The sequence below is a fragment of the Monomorium pharaonis genome, chromosome 7 (assembly GCF_013373865.1).
Source record: "Monomorium pharaonis isolate MP-MQ-018 chromosome 7, ASM1337386v2, whole genome shotgun sequence".
NCBI classification, from domain to species: domain Eukaryota; kingdom Metazoa; phylum Arthropoda; class Insecta; order Hymenoptera; family Formicidae; genus Monomorium; species Monomorium pharaonis.
Window position 1 is genome coordinate 6,103,394 of NC_050473.1, and position 18,336 is coordinate 6,121,729.

The 18,336-nt window shown below is 34.2% G+C and overlaps 1 protein-coding gene and 1 non-coding gene across 2 annotated transcripts; both read right to left on the reverse strand.

The window, feature by feature from the left end:
• Positions 1-853: 853 nt before the first annotated feature.
• LOC118646626 lies at positions 854-15,393 on the reverse strand. The gene is made up of 2 exons (XM_036289938.1): positions 15,162-15,393; positions 854-2,161 (listed from the first exon to the last, which is right to left on the reverse strand). Exons 1-2 carry the CDS (start codon positions 15,366-15,368, stop codon positions 2,048-2,050), a joined length of 321 nt encoding a protein of 106 aa, XP_036145831.1. The 5' UTR covers positions 15,369-15,393; the 3' UTR covers positions 854-2,047.
• A 2,623-nt stretch (positions 15,394-18,016) lies between these two features.
• LOC114253800 lies at positions 18,017-18,136 on the reverse strand. Its single transcript, XR_003625276.1, has one exon. It is a non-coding gene; the product is annotated as a 5S ribosomal RNA (ribosomal RNA).
• Positions 18,137-18,336: the final 200 nt, after the last annotated feature.

Genomic DNA, 18,336 nt, shown 5'->3' on the forward strand with positions numbered 1-18,336 from the left:
AATGTGCGCCCGGCGTCGCGTCGCCCGCTTTGTTTAAATTACGTTGCACAAATAATCGGCGCGATTTATGATTTCTTAAGTTACATGGCAAGCTGTTTTGCTGCTTTCATAGCACGAAAGAGGTTCCTTCTGATATAAAACTGTTTGAAATTATTTAGAAAGAATTACGATTCTTAATTAACAAAGTTACATTATGTCGCGATAAGAAAAATGCGGAATTATTTTTATGTCGTAACTTGATAATCATTTTATGATTTATGATATTTATGATATATTTATTAATACATATATTAATAAATATTTAAATATAATAAATGAATGTATTATAACACATGTATATTTTGTATTTCTATTACACTATTCGACATAATTTTAATTCATTAATAAGAATAAAAATTAATAGTTTTATATTAAACAAAATTTTACGCTATTAAAAAGTAAAACTGTTTATTGCCACAACCAAGTATCTTATTGGTTACCAAACGCTATTTATAAACCTTAAATTTTATATCAAGACACAGACAATCCATAAATCTTTTAGCATTCTTGACGAAAATATCTGTGGAAGTTTCAAGAGCATAAATCTTATAATTTTTCTTAAATTACCAAGTTATAATCTTGGAAAAAACAGCTTTTTGATATGTGTGTGTATTTAAACTAAGGTTGGGTGATAATTAGATTAATTAAAAAGTTAAAAGTTAATATTATAATAAAGTTAAAACGTAACTAAATTAAGTTTCTAAGTCATTAACTTTAATTTAATTTAGTAAGAAAAGAATTAATTTATTCAACCCTCTCTGGTTCTTTTTTTACATATAAAAATATTTTTAATTTATCTGTTAATTTATCACAGTACATTATTTCACATTTTCTTTTTCAGTTTTTTTTTATTGACGTTAAAGCGATTTATATCAAAAGATATGTACTTTGATGTTACGCGGCGATGTTTACGTATCTATACGAGCGCGATTTTTACACGCTCGTAGACACAAATATTTGACGAAGCGTTCGTATTCAATTTATGCGTAGCTGCAATTACGCAATCGTATAAAAGTTGTGCCGTGTTCTAGTGTTATCTTGATTTTTGTATTTTAACCGGCTTATCGCGGCGTGCTGGCTCTATATGCCATTAAGCTACGACGCGTGGGATAATAGATCTCATCTGTTTACCCTTCACACAATGGCCGCCGATGAGAGATCTGCACTCCTTTCCAGCCAGATCTCCGCTTGCTGATAGAAAAATAATATATACCGATTCGTGCGGAAATGTTCAAGCGTTATGATTATAATTTTTCATACAATTTATGTGCCCGAAATAATCGCGAGGAGGAGCGCAAATGTGGAACGCGCATCGATCGGGGAAGATTTTAATGTTGCGTATACGTAAATGGGATTACGATAATCTCTAATGATATTCGAAATTGAAATATTAATGCTTTTCTGTTTCATTGTTATCATAAAAAATATAACAATTATTATCTTAAGATAAAATAATTCATGGTACTTTCTTCTTCTGTCGTGTTTCTATCTCATGAACGAAAAATCGTATTGCTCTTCACTAATTTACTCCGAAATTTAATTTTAGTTTTTCGCAACAATACACGTTGTCCGCGCAGACTTTATCGCGATGTTAAATCGCGGCGATTCGCTCCCGCTCGTGCGTTTCGATGCAACGCAGCTTCGGGAGCGCGCCGCGATCGTCTCGCGAGTGGCTCCGGGCGAAATTTCACCTTATCTGCCGTTCCTGACATTGTTATCTCGGCGATGTGTCATTACTTCGGCCGTCGGGGCGGGGTAAACGCGCGCACCGGGATATGTAGGCCAAACTAAAGCGGCCGACGACGACGACGCTTTGTGATGCAGATAAGCTGCCGCGGAGAGCGGCGAATGCAACGCGGCGGCGCGACGTGGCTGCACGCGCGACAGACCTGCGGAATGCGCGCGTAAACAAAGAGCACGCGTGCACGCGCGGGACAAAGGGAGTCCGCGCTCTCGCGGTCCGCGGCGTCCTCGTGCCAGACGTGACGGCGAAGTCGGTGCCAGCGCATTATGCCACCTCCGATGCCCCGATAGATTTTCCCGATGGATTATGTGCTGTTGCTCTTCGGAGTTGGCAGCAATCGAGCAACGTGATCTTGTAAACGGACGAATTATGCGTTCTCTGAAAATAATCCAGTGACGTAAATATTTTATTTAAATGCATATTATATATTTATTATATTATAATATTATTTATTATATTTATTATATTATAATATTATTTTAATGTTACGGCAAAGGTGGCAGTGGTTGAAACACTGATAGTAATTGAGATAGTAAAAGGACAGCTGATGAATTTAATTAGTTCGTCGTGCCGGTATGTCAAAATTAGAAAATATAAAAGCAACATATTGATAACAAAATCATAAAATTGTACATCGTGATGTGAGCAAGGCTTTTTGTGAATTTTTTAATTAAATAATATTTATATCGTTGCGTTATATAAATAGAATATAAATTATTTCCGTTAATGATTTTGTTTGATAAAATTTTGTGAAATTTATTGTTTTGCATAAAGACATTCTGTCTCTTATATTTTTTTCAGCACTTGATTTATAACATTGAATTTACGTTGTACAATTGTAATATTTTTTAATGATTTCCGGCTAGACGTTCCGGCATTTTCTGGTCGCACAATCACTTGACGCCAGTCTGTGATTCATATCGTTTGTCCTCGCCGCCAGTTTATTCGTAAGTTAAGTCGGATCGCGATTGGCAGACAGCCCAGAGGACTCGTTAAATATTGCGCAAGATCAATAGCAATGACGCGCGCGAAGATGATGGTTTTCGTGATTCCGCCACTTTGTGACTCGGTTTTCTTAGGAAAGCCGCAATTTCGCGGAGAACCGGAAACCGAATTATTGAAGTGAAGACAGCTTTTACGTGGAACAATTAACTATACCGTTCTGTTCAAATTTACTATCGTCTCGTTCGGATTAAAAGATCTTAAAAATAAGAAATAAAAATTTTCATTAAAAAGAGGTCTTACAGATGAAAAATATCAGAGAATAGAATTTCTTAAACATTAATAAGAAAATAAAATGCGTTTTATTCAAATAGATTCGAACGGAACAACAGTGCTAATCATCTGTTTTGCATAATGCAGTGTGTAATGTGTACAAACTCTAGCGCGCGAAAAATGCCACAAACCAACATGCATTTGGCAAGTTATTCGTATTTTCTTCAGTCATTGAACGATAGTAAGTAAAGAAATCGCATATTTATATTAACTCTTATGATAAAATTTGAAAAAAGATCAGGTTAACTTTACTGACCCATTGGTATCTCGCGTCAGATCACCTATTTAAAGTGATGTAAAAAATCTCTAAAAAATTCATAAATACACTTTCGAATTTTTAGAATGAATGTCCGCACTTCTTTTAAAAAAATATAGCATAATTAATTACCTTTAAAATTTCGAGTCACTTCCATAGATAGAAATCGATCGGACAAGGAGTACCCGCGATTCAAGGGTTAATTAGGGTTCGCCTGAGTTTAAAAAATAACAACAAAATACAGGTTCGCCCAAGTATTTCAAGATCTGAACCTTTGAAACGCGTGAACCGAAAAGAAAACTGAAAGCCTACTTTTGTATTTTTCGGCAGCGAGTGGTTTGCGTCGGCGTACATACAGGCGACAACATTATGCAGTCGGGTCGCATTTACATCGAAATGATGTTTTCTCCAGTCGAGTCGGTCTCCACGTGGCCGGATGCGCCTTTTAAATGCGTACGCGATGGCGAGAAAGCCGTCGCCCACTGTTCTCTCGATTCCGAATTCGTCGGTCGTTTTAGCAGCCATCACGACGGCCGGGAATTTGTTTCGATTAGATTCGGAATTCCTTGCGACGGCATACCATCTCGAACGCGCTCGGCTGCTGCAGATGGACAACGATATCGATCGATGAACTATTCAGCAAAGAGAAATGTATTGAGACGGTGAAATAAAATTACGTTAATTGAGAAAAATCTAGGAATCCTCAAATACATTTACTTGTAAGTATTATATTTTGCACAGATGACTTATTGTGTTGGAAGAGAAAAGGAAAATATAGTATTATATATTGCCTACTATGTCAGTTTTGAGACTCATTTTTTCAGACATTTATTTTTGTTAATCTTACACAAAAACTTGATTATTTTAAAATCCGAAACGATATTATGAAAACTATATTATCTGATGGAAATAGTTTCTTTTCAGTTTGTACTTACGTTTCAAAAATTTTATTTATAACTTTGTTTGAAGAAAATATAGTAAAAAATAAAGAGCTGTACGTCGATATTGCAGATGACTTTCCTGTACACAAAATAATTTCGTAAGCTAATAAATTGTCAAATCAATAATATACAATACGTAATTTATAAAATAATGATTTTTAATTAAAACGTAAAAATCACAAGCAATTGTTTCATAAAGAAAAAAACAGTTGTCTATACAGGTTAATAGAATAAAGAATAAAATTGCCCAAAAATTTATAAAATTTCCTAGAAAATTGAAAAAAATATCAATTATCATTTGTATGACGATCAGTAGTGACTATCAATTACAAAATCGAAAAAAATCTAATAATACATTTTTACGATGGCCTTTGCCAATTTTTAATAAAAACAGAACAGATAAATACATTCGTGAACACAGGTAATGATCTACTTCGCCGGTACAAATGGAATTCTCTCTCTTTTTCTGGAAGTTATCGTTTGACAATGCCGAGAGCCTCGAAACTCGACGGGATCCTTTTCAGTAAGCAGTAAAGCCACGACGAACGAACTTTAAACGACTTTCACGGATGCGTTAACATTCTCTCCAAGATCTTAACTAAGCGGTAACTCTATAGAAAGAACCCATGAAAGGAAGGCGAACAAAGAATGCGAGTGTTACAGGTCAAGAGAGTCTAGAACGAGGAAGTAGCTCCAAACAGGATATTTGGCGGTTTCATTCTTATTTTTTCTTTCACTTTTTTTTTATCACTTGCATTCCTGAGAAGCTTTGAGAACCTTAGAGACCCAAAAGGGTCCGGGTGACCTTGCCGACTTCCTCGAATCAAACCTTTCTTTGGCACGCGTATAGACCTCGCGTCGAGACCACCGTCGTGTTTCAATAAATAAACTACTTTAAATGGAGAGAGAGTATATTTCTCAGACAAATGTCTGATCGGAGTGATCAGAGAAAACTTTATCTATTTTCAAAATAATTGTACATTTTTACACACGCTTATCTAATATGTTCTATTTGTCTAACGTAAATACTACTGGCTTCTTGGAAGAATTACAGTAAATAAGTTACGTCAGTTTTTTTTCTGATTGTATTGGTCATTTGGTGGTATTTAAATGCTACATTGTAAATAAATATTGAAGGATCAAATTTAAATCAATTCCTTGAATTAAATAACATTATTGTTAATTTCTATACATGTCGAAATTAATTATTTTAACACATGGTTAAAAAATCAGTCACATTTATCATTTTATTGTAGTTGAATTTCTTTAGTTTCAAAATAAGTAATGTTTATATTAAAGTATACACCTAATAAATAATAAATCACAAATTTGGATCTAATTTAATACACTTTAAGCTAAATTTTTTAATATTAATTTTATTATTCTTTGTTAAATTTACTAATATTGATTAAAGCGACAGCAGCGACTTGGGAATGATAAAAAAATGGCTTAAATTAACGAAAGTCATCTGCAATTCGATTTTACGAATTTAATCGCATTAACAATGTAATATTTGGTTTATATGAGACATCAGACGAGGTTGATGATTTCTTCTTTTTGCGTCGTTTTTTTTTGTTTTTTTGTTTTATATAAACAATCGCCGCCGCGGCCTTCGAATTGTATCCTTATCGCAATTCTCGGTGCCAGCTTCATGTAATCTGGAACTTTGTCAGCAGTTCTAAACAAAGCACTCGAGAGCTCCGTTTGTTCGGTAAGCACGCGGTTCTTTATCTAAAGTAAACTTTGATTTTCTTTGTCGTCGAGGGGGAGAGTGAAGAGAGGAAAGAAAGAGAAGGAAAGAGAAAGAAAGAATGAGAGAGAAAGGGAGCATTGGTTACAGAGTTCGGCCTAAAATGGATACTATGATCTTTGCTGTTTCTCAGAGTTAATGCGATTGCTGAGAATTAACATTACGACCCAACTATTAACAGTGTTTACCGTTACCCAAATAAAATTATCTGAAACTAGAAATAAAAAAATCTTTATTTCATACTATCTTGTCTTTATCTAGATTATTGAAATGTATATTATTTTTATCTTTATCTTAGATAAAAAGAAATGTTACCTTTTTCAAATTATCTAGATAACACTAAATAATTTAAAAAAATAACACTTGTTTTATTTAAGATAAATGAAAATACTATACATTTCAATAGTTTAAATAAAGATAAAATAAAGCTATTTCTTTATTTAGATGATAGATATTGACAAGCACTAACTATTCCGTAACATCATATCGTCAGTGCGCGCGTAATGAGGAATTCAAGAAATTTTGGATGACAAAAATGACGATCGATGTAGATCTAAGGTCTCGAGATGAGTTTCCTTTGTGCTGCAGCGAAGAAAAAAAATTTGCGTTCGCGCAAGGGATTTCGCACGGAGGCGTTTTGTTCTCATGCGAAACGATCGCCGAAAGTTAAGTCTTGTTTCGGAAGCGCTCTCCCCGGATTTCGGCGCGCGGCCTGCCTCGCGGCTAATTTCTCCGCACGTGGCGCGTTCTACGCAGCGCGGCGCTTAACCCAGAATGTCGACGAGCGCCGATATTACGGTGCAAGTTCGTTGTCCCCTTCCTCTACCGGCGATGTTGCTGTTCTCCACGTTATGCGTATTAATTCAAAGACTATACGCTATAAAAAAAAGTTTCGTAATACCAAATATTGAGTGAATAAATGTCAATTAAATATTTACTAAATATAACCAATAATAATTTAATTTTTTATTAAATATTTAGTTAATATTATTAAATTTAAGTTTAGTAATATTTAGAAAAGTATACGGCCACTTTTTGTTATATTATTAAATATTGAATTATTTTACTCAGCATTTGGTAGCTATTAAACTTTTTCTTAGTGTAGAGATCCCTCTCTCTATCTCGCTCTCTTTGAATTTAATAGCTACCAAATGCTGACTAAAATAATTCAATATTTAACAATGTAATAAAAAGTGGTCATATACTTTTCTAAATATTACTAAACTCAAATTTAATAATATTAATTAAATATTTAATAAAAAAATAAATTATTATTGATTATATTAAGTAAATATTTAATATTCTCTTTGAGAGAGAGAGAGAGAGAGAGAGAGAGAGAGAGAGAGAGAGAGAGAGAGAGAGAGAGAGAGAGAGAGAGAGAGAGAGAGAGAGAGAGAGAGAGAGAGAGAGAGAGAGAGAGAGAGAGAGAGAGAGAGAGAGAATTAGATTAAGATATTTTTATACGTAAATATGTATATTTTAAGATAATCGTTTTATTCAGAAATATGTCACTCACACATACGCACATCACACAGAATCCTATCACAAAATAAAAATTTAAGCCAGATTGAAAAATATACACTCAAACAAGGAGGGTTTGCCAAGAACTCTGGCAACTTGAAATTTTTGCCAGACCTCGCAAATCCATATGCTTAATCTTTAAGATTAATTATCCTACGATGCTTTGCCACGAGTTTATCTTAGAGACGCGAAAGAAATTCTTCCTCCCGCAACCACCTTGTGTCACTCTTTAGTCCGCTCCCTCCCTCTTCTGCCTTCTCGCTCATCCGGAGATTCCTCCATCCGCGTCTCTCTCTCTTTATTTTCTTTTGTCTCTTTGCGCGGGTTCCTCTTCCTTTTTCTTCGCCTACTCCATCTCCCTCGCAGCACAGCAGTGCTTAATTCAAGCCGCTGTTTATTTGGACATTTTAACTGGAAAGTCCTCCGCTGCGCACAATACCGCGAACGACCCTCCGAGAGTATTCCGAGAGTCTTCTGTGAAGATATTTGGGGTGCGTTTGCGCGCGCGTGCGTCATAAGCGCGGGATGTTTTCTTGTACAAGCTGCGGTTTCTGCCTTTGTTGGCGAATACTTGTTTTTCTGTGTTATATAATTTAATCGCGATACTTAATCCTCGTTCCTTTTATACTAATTCCTAATAACAAAAAACAGCTTTACTATTACATTCATCATCAAGTGCTTTTGAATTTGTCAAAATTACTATAATTTCGGAATTATATCTTTGGACTTTATAATACGTCTATAATTTTTTTTTATAATTTCATGATTATGAAACATTGTGATGATTATCACTTAATGCACTTTGTTTTCTGGCTCCCTACGGCACATCATAGGACAGGTCATTCGTGTCCGTCATTAATTTTCTCTTTTACAAGTATAAAAGAATTATTAAGTGACTCTTACATATACTTGACTCTGACATATACTTTAATATCTCTAGAAAGAATTTGTATAATTATTTTCTTAAAAATTGCACATAAATGTTGTAACTAATTATAGTTGACAAGAGGAGACGAATGCATTTTTCATTTTTATTTTCATGTAAAAATTAAAAACTGAAATAAAAGTAACTCAAGGAAAAATACTTTCGTATTTCAAAGTTGACATTCCAATAATAAAAGAAGAATAATTCAAGTATCGGTTGTTTTAAAAATTGTTACTGTGTTATTCCTTGAAAAATGATATTTTAAAAATATATGCATGTAAATAGATATAAATTGAAGGTATATTACATTTACATTTTAAATAATATATTTTATTATTGATACTGCGTTACAAAAACTTGTAACTAATTAAAACAACGCTGAAAAAATAACAAAAAATAAATAAATGAAAATAAATGGAAAACATCAAAATAAAAATAAAAATTCGAATATTTTTTAAATAGTTGTAAAATCCTTGTAATGCAAACGAGAATTAGGTTGAAAATAAGGAAAGAAATAAAAATTTTTTAGTAGAGAAAAAATAGTCACGTTACATAAGATAGATTATTCATTTTTTTAGAATAAATTTTCAAGACATCTTGGCAAAAGAAATATGCAAGAACTAAGGCCAGCAATGCACTAGGCTTTGTTTCCTAGCTGTAAATTGTTTTTAGGAAAGAAAATAAAGATTATATTTATCGCGGTATTCTTAACATTTTAAAGGCAAAAAAAAAATGCGCAGAACACTAATGTCTAAAGGTATGTTGAGATTAGGAAGACTTGATGCGTGCCGCTCTCCCTTTTACTTTTCATCGCCCATGTCCTACGTCAACCACAGAAAATCCGGTAAGTATACGAAGACCACGACCGCAATTCGAAGATCCAGCGAGCACAAGCGAGCAACGCGAGTTAACCCGAAATTACTCGTCGTATTTCACTAGCGTTTCAAGTCTTCCTCTCGACCCCACTCGCCGATGCTCCGCTCAATTCGCTTTCGGGCATTGTGTGCAGTTGACCTAGGCACACCCGCCACGTGCTCGTTCCCCCTCCTTTTCCTCCCCCTTCCCCTTGTTTGTCCGTAGTGCTCCCTGAGCATATCTGCCTCTCTCTCTCTCTGACCAATCCCTCTCCCGCTCATTCTCGTTTCTCTTATCTTCCACCAAGATTAGCTTGCTGCGCAGTTTAAACGTATACGCGTTTCTTCTCGCGTGCATCGCCACGCAGCACGAACAAAGGAACGAAAGCGCGAAGAAAGCACGTGGCGAGCGAACATTTGCTCCGCACAAATATTCCGTTTAATTTTTTTTTTCCTTTCACAACACATTCCCACGTATCACACACAATTAAATTTAAACACTGGAACGAGCTATCTCTTATCTTATAAACCTTTAAAAGTAGAACGAAAAGTAAGAATTTCAAGTAATTTTCAAAGGAAGAACCCTATCCACAATTATGTACATGAGAAATTTGTCTCTGGCGAATCTCGTATCTCTTTTATAATTTTGTAGTTTATTTAATGCTGCTTCAAAGTATCAACGAACAAAAACTCCCTAGTTTAATCTGCAGAGATTAAATAAAAGTTGAAAGATTTTTTTTTTTAAGAATTGTAAATAAAAGTATCACATGCTTACAACTTTTAACAAGTGAAACACTTTAAAACTTATCATACAAAGGCAATTCGAATCTTTCTTAGCCACTCATCCATAAGTAGCACTAAATCTAATGATTGCACGTCATAATTATCTTCTCAAATCTAATTAATAATTTCCTAATCAGTAACTATTAGTTTAATGATACGAAAACATCAGAATGGGACTAGTTATTGTAATTGTTTGGACGCTGAATACAAAACCGATTTCCAAATCGCTCAATTATTTTACAATTTTGAAAAATTTGCAGTTAAAGTGGGAAAAATGACTATTTTCACATACTTTCATGTTATAATTGCAATATGTGATGCTATGGAGCAATTTAAAAACCAGATTCATATTCAGCATCCAAAAATGAATATCATTTTTTGTTGAACTGTGTAATAATCATAATTCTATGTAGGTGCTATAATTAAAGATATACAGCTATATAGAAATACATGTAAAATATTACTGTATAAAACGAAAGTTTAAATCACAGATATCTGTACTCATACTGCTGTGTCTTATTATATTTAATGTATGTGAGATGCAAAAATTTAATATAAAATATTCATTATTAAATCGTTTAAATATAGTGCTAGATGCACCTAATATCATCGATTATTGTTGATTAGGAGATTACATCTCTTAATCCTAATCCTTTTGGTGCAACCGCGATATGCAATCATTAGAATTGATGCAATCATATTTTATTGTTAAATGATTTGATGAGAATCACAAGTACCTTTACGTGATGATTTCTGAACTTATCTTATCTAATTTATATTGAAATAGTTTTTAAAATACATCTTCTATAATGTCTAAAGAGTCTTGACCCACTGACATTTTTCAGCGTCACGTAAACTACAAAATTACAAAAGATGACCAAAGTCCACCGGAAGAATTTCCCATATGACTCTGTATGTCCTTCCTTTTGCCACTAGCATAAATATCCAGCGGATTCTCACGTTCGTAGAATCGCGTTTTTCATCATAATCGGCTCGAATTCTCCGGGAACACGCATATGTTCGTTAAATTACAACGCTGGCGGTTTCATGCGCGGTTCCACTCGTGCGCCTTGAAAAGTTGGCGCGTTAAAAATCAGCGATCGCTGTTCTTTATTATGAAACGTGGTTCGCGAGAGGCTCTTTCAAGGTGGTTCACAATCGCATCCTGCGTCTAGAAACGTGTCTGTCGTGTAATTCTTCGCCGTAACGTGTTCCGGCGGCATCTTACCGGTGTACGTGTTACGTGTTTCTCGCTCTCTCTCTCTCTCTCTCTCTCTCTCTCTCTCTCTCTCTCTCTCTCTCTCTCTCTCTCTCTCTCGATATTTTGTTTATTCGCTCGGACCGCGGGTGTATTTTCGATTGCGCGAGCGCGAGTTGGTACCAGAACGAAACGGGACGTCGAAACCTGTCCGGCTGGTAGTCACGGCGTCGAACGTGACCTGGGTACATATATCGAGCGTATATTCTCTCGTTCTCGCGCGGCTCGGTACCACTAACCCGCGGTTCCAGGGGTTTCTTCGTCGGCCGACTGTGGATTATCGAGATTATCGAAGAGTCGTATCGTTGTTTTATAAGCTACGTGATAATCCTGAAACATTCGGATGCGCGAGCTAAAACATTCAGATATGCGATAACGTATTTAAAATATTTCGTTGATATTAAGTTTAATTTTGAAAGTCCTCTCTTCTACGCTAGATGAAGAAATTAAATGGTATTTGCACTTATAAAAAAAATTTACTAAATTGAAATAAATATTTTTTCAAATAGTACCAGAAGTTTTGTAAAAAATAAATAATATTTATTTCAAGTAAGATAATATTTTCTATAATTCAGAAAATGTATAATACTTTTTTTTAATGTATACAAAATGCATAATACATTTTCTAAATTAGAAAATATTATCTTATTAGAAATAAATATTATTTATTTTTTACAAAACTTCTGCATGGTACTATTTGAAAAAACATTTCTTTCAATTTAGTAAATTTTTTTTCAGTGTGAGTAAATTTAGCTTGGCTGATGCTTCGCAATATTCGTTCGTAAGTCAAAGTGGAAATCTTTTCCCGACCGATTTCAAAAATTTGCGACACTTTGGTGGATTACAGGTGTCACGTGCGGTACCATTTCGTCATCCATTGCGACGAGGCAGATTTATTTTTGATGTAGGGGTACAGTCTTCGGGAGGAACAGGATGATTATTTTCAGGCTCGGTTAATTTATAGAGGTCCTAAATCGCGTTGAAATAGCTGGAGAGGCGATTCGTAAATTTTTACGGAAGGCCGCGAAAGGTGGCACGTGTGTTTTCGTTTTGCATGTCTGGAGCAAAATTTTTTTTCTTAAACCTACAAATTCCTGCGACAATGACAAATATGTATAAAATACTACTGATACTTTTCGTTTGGATCAAATTATACTATAATTTAATATTTATATTTTAATATTTATAAACAATATTTTTTTTTAATTTAATTGTTTCGAGTAATTGTCTTAATAAATTTGACTTCTCTAACAACCACAATGGTTATAATGACAATTTTATTTTATGTTCTGTTTTATTATACTAGAGTATTCTATTCTTTTTATTTTACTTTAATTTTTATTGCATAGTCTTTTTCTCTCTGTTGCAAAAATTATACATGCATATATATATATATATATATATATATATATATAAATGCAAAAGAATACACGTACATATGCAATTTTTAGAAAATATTTTTCATAAATCTTTAGCGGCGTCATTATGGACGCGAGCTATTTTAACGCACAATTAAGAAATAAAGAATAGGTAAAAAAACAACTATATAAAATGACAATAAATTTGCGGTAAATTGCGGCGCATTAAAAAAAGCGAACAAAACATCCATTTCCACGTTTTGACAGGCATTATCTCGGCGATTAAATTAAGCTAAGCGTTCGCTGGCTCCTGCTAATCTGATGCGTGCGTGACAATCAAGGTCGCGAGAACTTCTATCGACTTTTAATAGCGTCACGTGTAGACGATCAAGGTCGACGAAGCAATAAGCCTCTTTTTTTCGTGTTACGTCTAAAACATAAATACTAGGAGAATTGTACATCGATCAATTGCATGTTTCAGGTTTTCAATTTTAAGATTTTATTTCTGCGACAGAGAAAAAAGAGACTATTGTAACACAGTAAAATAAAAAGAACATAGTTTATACTTTGATATAATAAAAAAAAAACAAAATAAAGCTATCATTGCGGTTGTTAGTACGAAATCAAGTTTATTAAGACAATTACTCGAAACACTTATATAAATCGAAACTAATTAAATATTAATATATACAATTATTCACTTTTCCTAGTACAACTTTTTAAAGAAACTAACACATGTACGTAAACATTCGTTTTTATTAACGTACTAAAAGCGTCGGAAAATTGTAATTGAGTAATTTTTTTTTAGGGCGCTTAGCACCATTTTGTCACGACGCGCATAACGAGCCGATGAAAAACATTGTTTCCCGGAACGCCGCGCTCTCTTTCACTCTTTCGCTCGAAACGAAGAATATCAAGCCGCCATGCGTGTTATGCCGCGCGTAATAAATCGGCCGCGAGATTTATGCCCGTGACGTGACAGCACGCTAAGTACTGCGAGGCTATCGAGAAATGGATGGTCGAAAAGTAGGATGAGAGCACGCTTGCAGCATATACGAGAACAGATGTATCCAGGGACAAAATTATTTCTTTTTTCACGTTTTTTTTCAAGCCACTCACGCCTCGTTGAGTCTTGTTACGTCATTTATATTTAAGTTTCTGATTTTATTTTCGTCCACAATCTCTTACGACTTATAATTTTGTAATAATTCTGTGTGATATATTAATTATGATAGAGATTTCGTACAAATGTAATGTGTATTTATATGTTATTTTTGCAAGAGTAAAAAATTACGTGTATATTTAACACATTTTTCCACGTATCACAAGGAACATGTTGGATAGTATAGCGCAAATAATATGTAAAAAACATTAAAACAAAAAATGTAACATAACTTAAAAGCAAAAGAATATTTTTTTAAATAAATTAAAATGTACAGTATGTTGAATTAATATAAACATTTTATTAACTGTGTACAAGTGTGTCGAGTTGTGTTACAGATGAAAAGCACTGGATGATGCACCGTATTATACAATATCATCCGTGTATGTACAATTGCACATTGCTGGAAACCATCCAGAAATGTTAACGTAGTTTTTTTGTCATTCTATCCTTATTTTATGTTTAATAAATGCAACAAAGATTTTTTATTCCAGAATAACCAGGAAATATATACACATGAAATAAAAAATATATTTTAGCAATAACAATCTGTTTTAATATCACTATACTATAATAATGCACAATTTTATATGTAATGTTTGCAATATTTACAAAAATATTTATAATATTTAAAAAATTAATGCCATAAGTGTTTAATTATTAATCTGAAGCGCGCAAAGGAAAAGGGAAGAAGATTTAAGGGTATTGTATTTCGGTTAAAGGTAAAAAAAATAGAGAAAAAATATTTAGGAGATTTTTTAGGAGTTTTAAAAAGTAGATTAGGGATAAAATAGGGAGCAAAATATATTTAGCAAATTTTTTAAGGATTTTCAAAAGATTCATTTTCGAAAGAACTTTTTAAAACTGAATTAGCTGCACGGGAGTGTCTCGGTCGCTCATGTCCCAATTGACCATAGCCATCAAAGTAATTGGCTTCTACCTTTGGATCAACAAATAACTTTCAAATGCTATTTAGCCGTTCAGTGAGCTTATAGTTTTTCCATTAGATCTAATTTGAAAATGTTATATTAAATTAGCCAATTGGTGACGTGATCAATCAGACGCTATTCAATTGTACTAGTTCAGAGTTCATCTTTTCCTTTTAATTGTAGAAACAGAAAAATAGCCATTAAATATCATAAAAATCCCAAAAATATTTGTTAAAATTTAAAAATGCCTAAAGAAAAAAGTAAAAAATCGAGAAAAAGACTCAAATTTTAAATGCAGGTTTTACAGAATAATTAAACATAAATTTTCTTTTTAGAGACTAAGATTAAAGTTTACTTCACATTTACCTGTACTGAATTTGGCAACATTGCGGGCGCAACCGAATCGGATCCGGAAGGTCTGTCCCCGGGACAACATCGGGCCGGCATAATCGCAGACATTCTTTCGTACGCACGTGGTTCGCGTCGGCAGTTCTTGCACGTGTACGCACTTAAGCGCGGAAGGATCCAGAATTCGATGGGTGTATGTACGCGTGTACGTGTACGCGTGTGCATCTGTATTCCCGTGTGTGCGCTGGCAATCGTTATATACGCAACGCGTAACCTCTCGGGGTCAAATAGCTCGTCGAACACGGGTCCCTCCTCGGCCTCCTTGCCGCTGACATCGTTTTTATACTCCGGCGTCGTTCCGATACGCGTGTAAGAGCGGCGATTGCCGGCGAGGACCACAGGCTCGCCCGTTCAGAAGGAACCGTGTTCCGCAGCGTTCGCGAACGCGCTTCGGATCCTCACGCCTGGAAATTTTCGCCTGGAATTCCAAATACCGCTTTTTAGTTTCACGCATTGTGCAAAATTCGCTCGATTAATTTTTGTATATACGCCCGGGTTTTATCCGGAAAAAAAATTAGCGGTGTAAAAGAGATCGAGAGGTGATTTTCAGCGAGATCCTTATCGCACGATGTTCGCCACGGTGTTACGCGAGTTGCGGAAAAATCGCGTTCGCCACTCGCGGGTTTTCAATCTCCTTCGCGCCGTGAAATCCAGCGGACGACGCTTAGAAAGCGAGCGCGCGGCGCGGCGCAACGTAACGCGTCTGCCCGTTAATCGCGCGTTGGAAGAAACGAAATCCAGGTCAGAGACGGTGTTGCCTCCCGCGTTAATCAGCCGCGCGCGACAATCATCGAGTGGTTTCTTATCGCTCTTGCCGTGGATTTTAAGTTTGTTCCATAAAGGAGATCGCGCATGCAGAATTATACGCGCTATAAATTACACCACGGATTCGAGCAAACGTTAAACTTCTTTCAAATATCTTAGTTCAATATATTCCGTAAATCTGTTATAAGAATTCAATTTATTCAAACTATATTCTAGTAATATTTCGATTGAGAATATAAACAAAAATTCGACTTGTTAATTTGAATGTTATTTAATTTTATAACATTTTTTAAAAGAATAAATTCTTTTTGTGAATATATAATATTAGTTTTTCTAAATGACGAAAGTATTTGAAAAATTATCAAGAAAATGTTTCTTTTTGTAAAAAATTATTTTAGAAAAATAAATTGAGTAGCTGCTTTTCTTGGTAGTAGAACTGATAGAAATCGATCGACTACACTATCCGATTAGATTCAATGTCGTAAGAATTATCAAGAAAACGAGCAACCGTAAAGGCAAAATCTTTATTTCATTCGTTTGCTAAAAGGCACGAAACTGATTCATCTAAAATACGAAATTATCATTAAGATTAAAAAGAAATATGTAGCTGAAACTAGCAGCCAAAGGCAGCAGCCAAACGCCGACATTTAGGAAAATGCACGTCCTCTTGCGAATGATCGATTAGTAAATTGTACGTTACAGAAAGATATTTCCAGCCAAGTTTAGAGGAAATCAAACATTGCGTTTAGACGGAAAGCGCAAAAAACAATAAAAATTAATTTTTTAAATGTTTATAACAATTACGAAAATGAACGTGCTCTCGCGAATGATTGATCAGTCGATTGTACGTTACAAAAAGATATTACCAACCAAATTTGAAAAAAATCGTACATAGCGTTTGGGCGTGAGGCGCAAGGAACGATAAAAATTAATTTTTTAAATGTTTATAACAATTAGGAAAATGCACGTGCTCTCGCGAATGATTGGTCAGTCGATTGTACGTTACGGAAAGATATTTCCAGCCAAATTTGGAAGAAATCGTACATAGCGCTTAGGCGTGAGGCGCAAGAAACAATAACAATTAATTTTTTAAATGTTTATAACAATTAGGAAAATGCACGTGCTCTCGCGAATGATTGATCAGTCGATTGTACGTTACAAAAAGATATTACCAACCAAATTTGAAGGAAATCGTACATAGCGTTTAGGCGTGAGGCGTAAGGAACGATAAAAATTAATTTTTTAAATGTTTATAACAATTAGGAAAATGCACGTTTTCTCGCGAATGATCAATAAGTCGATTGTGCGTTACGAAAAGATGTTTTAAGTCAAATTTGGAGAAAATCGTATTTTGCGTTTAGGCGTGAGGTGCCAAAACAGTAAAAATCAATTAAAAAACATTTGTAACAATTGGTAAATTACAAGTCTTGTCGCAAATGATCGATTATATATTATATCAACTAAACCCTATGCAAATTTTTCAAAGTTCGTTAAAAATCTCGTAACCCTGGAATTTTTAACGTTTGATTGAATGATGCCCCTGGAAACGCCTATGTGACGTTCGGCCCTGGCCGCTCGGCGTTTGGCTGCTTTTTTTACCTATTGTTTTTAATTACCTACTCTTTACAATTAATTACCTATTGTTTACAATTCAAACACAACGCATTACATCATGAGTCGAAGATAACAGGACCTGAAAAAATAATATACCCTCTTTGCAGTGGCCCTAAAAGCTATTAAGTTTTCTTTACACCAATTAATTAATATTATTGTTCTATGCATCAAAGTGTAAACGTGCGAATCAGTCAATTATTAACAAACTAAATAAGTTTTGAAATATTTTATATTTTATGTCAAAATATGCTACAGTGAAGTATAAAATATCTCATAAATTATTGATTTTTTACCATTCTATTTTGATAGTTTTATATGTAAAATAAATAAAAAAATTATTTTATTTATAAAAATTATGTGATTTTTATAAAAAATTATTATTAAAAAATTAATATTATTTTTTTTATAATAATTATAAAAGTGCAAAAAAATAAGGCTAACGTCACACGGTGTTCCCAAGCGGTCACCCATCCAAGTACTAACCGTGCCCAACGTTGCTTAACTTCAGTGATCGGACGAGAACTGGTGTACACTAACGTGGTAGGGACGTTAGCCGAGTACAGTCTTGTTTAAGAATGGTTTTCAATGCCTTTCAATTTTACTTCTAAAAATTTTAATTTTTTATGTAGTCAATATCATAAAAATGTTAGGTGTGATCGATCAATGCGTATGATTAAAAATTTATTATCGATATTGTCTTTCTTTTTCGCGAGAGCAATATACAAGTAATTCTTTTTTCAATCAACACCTATTA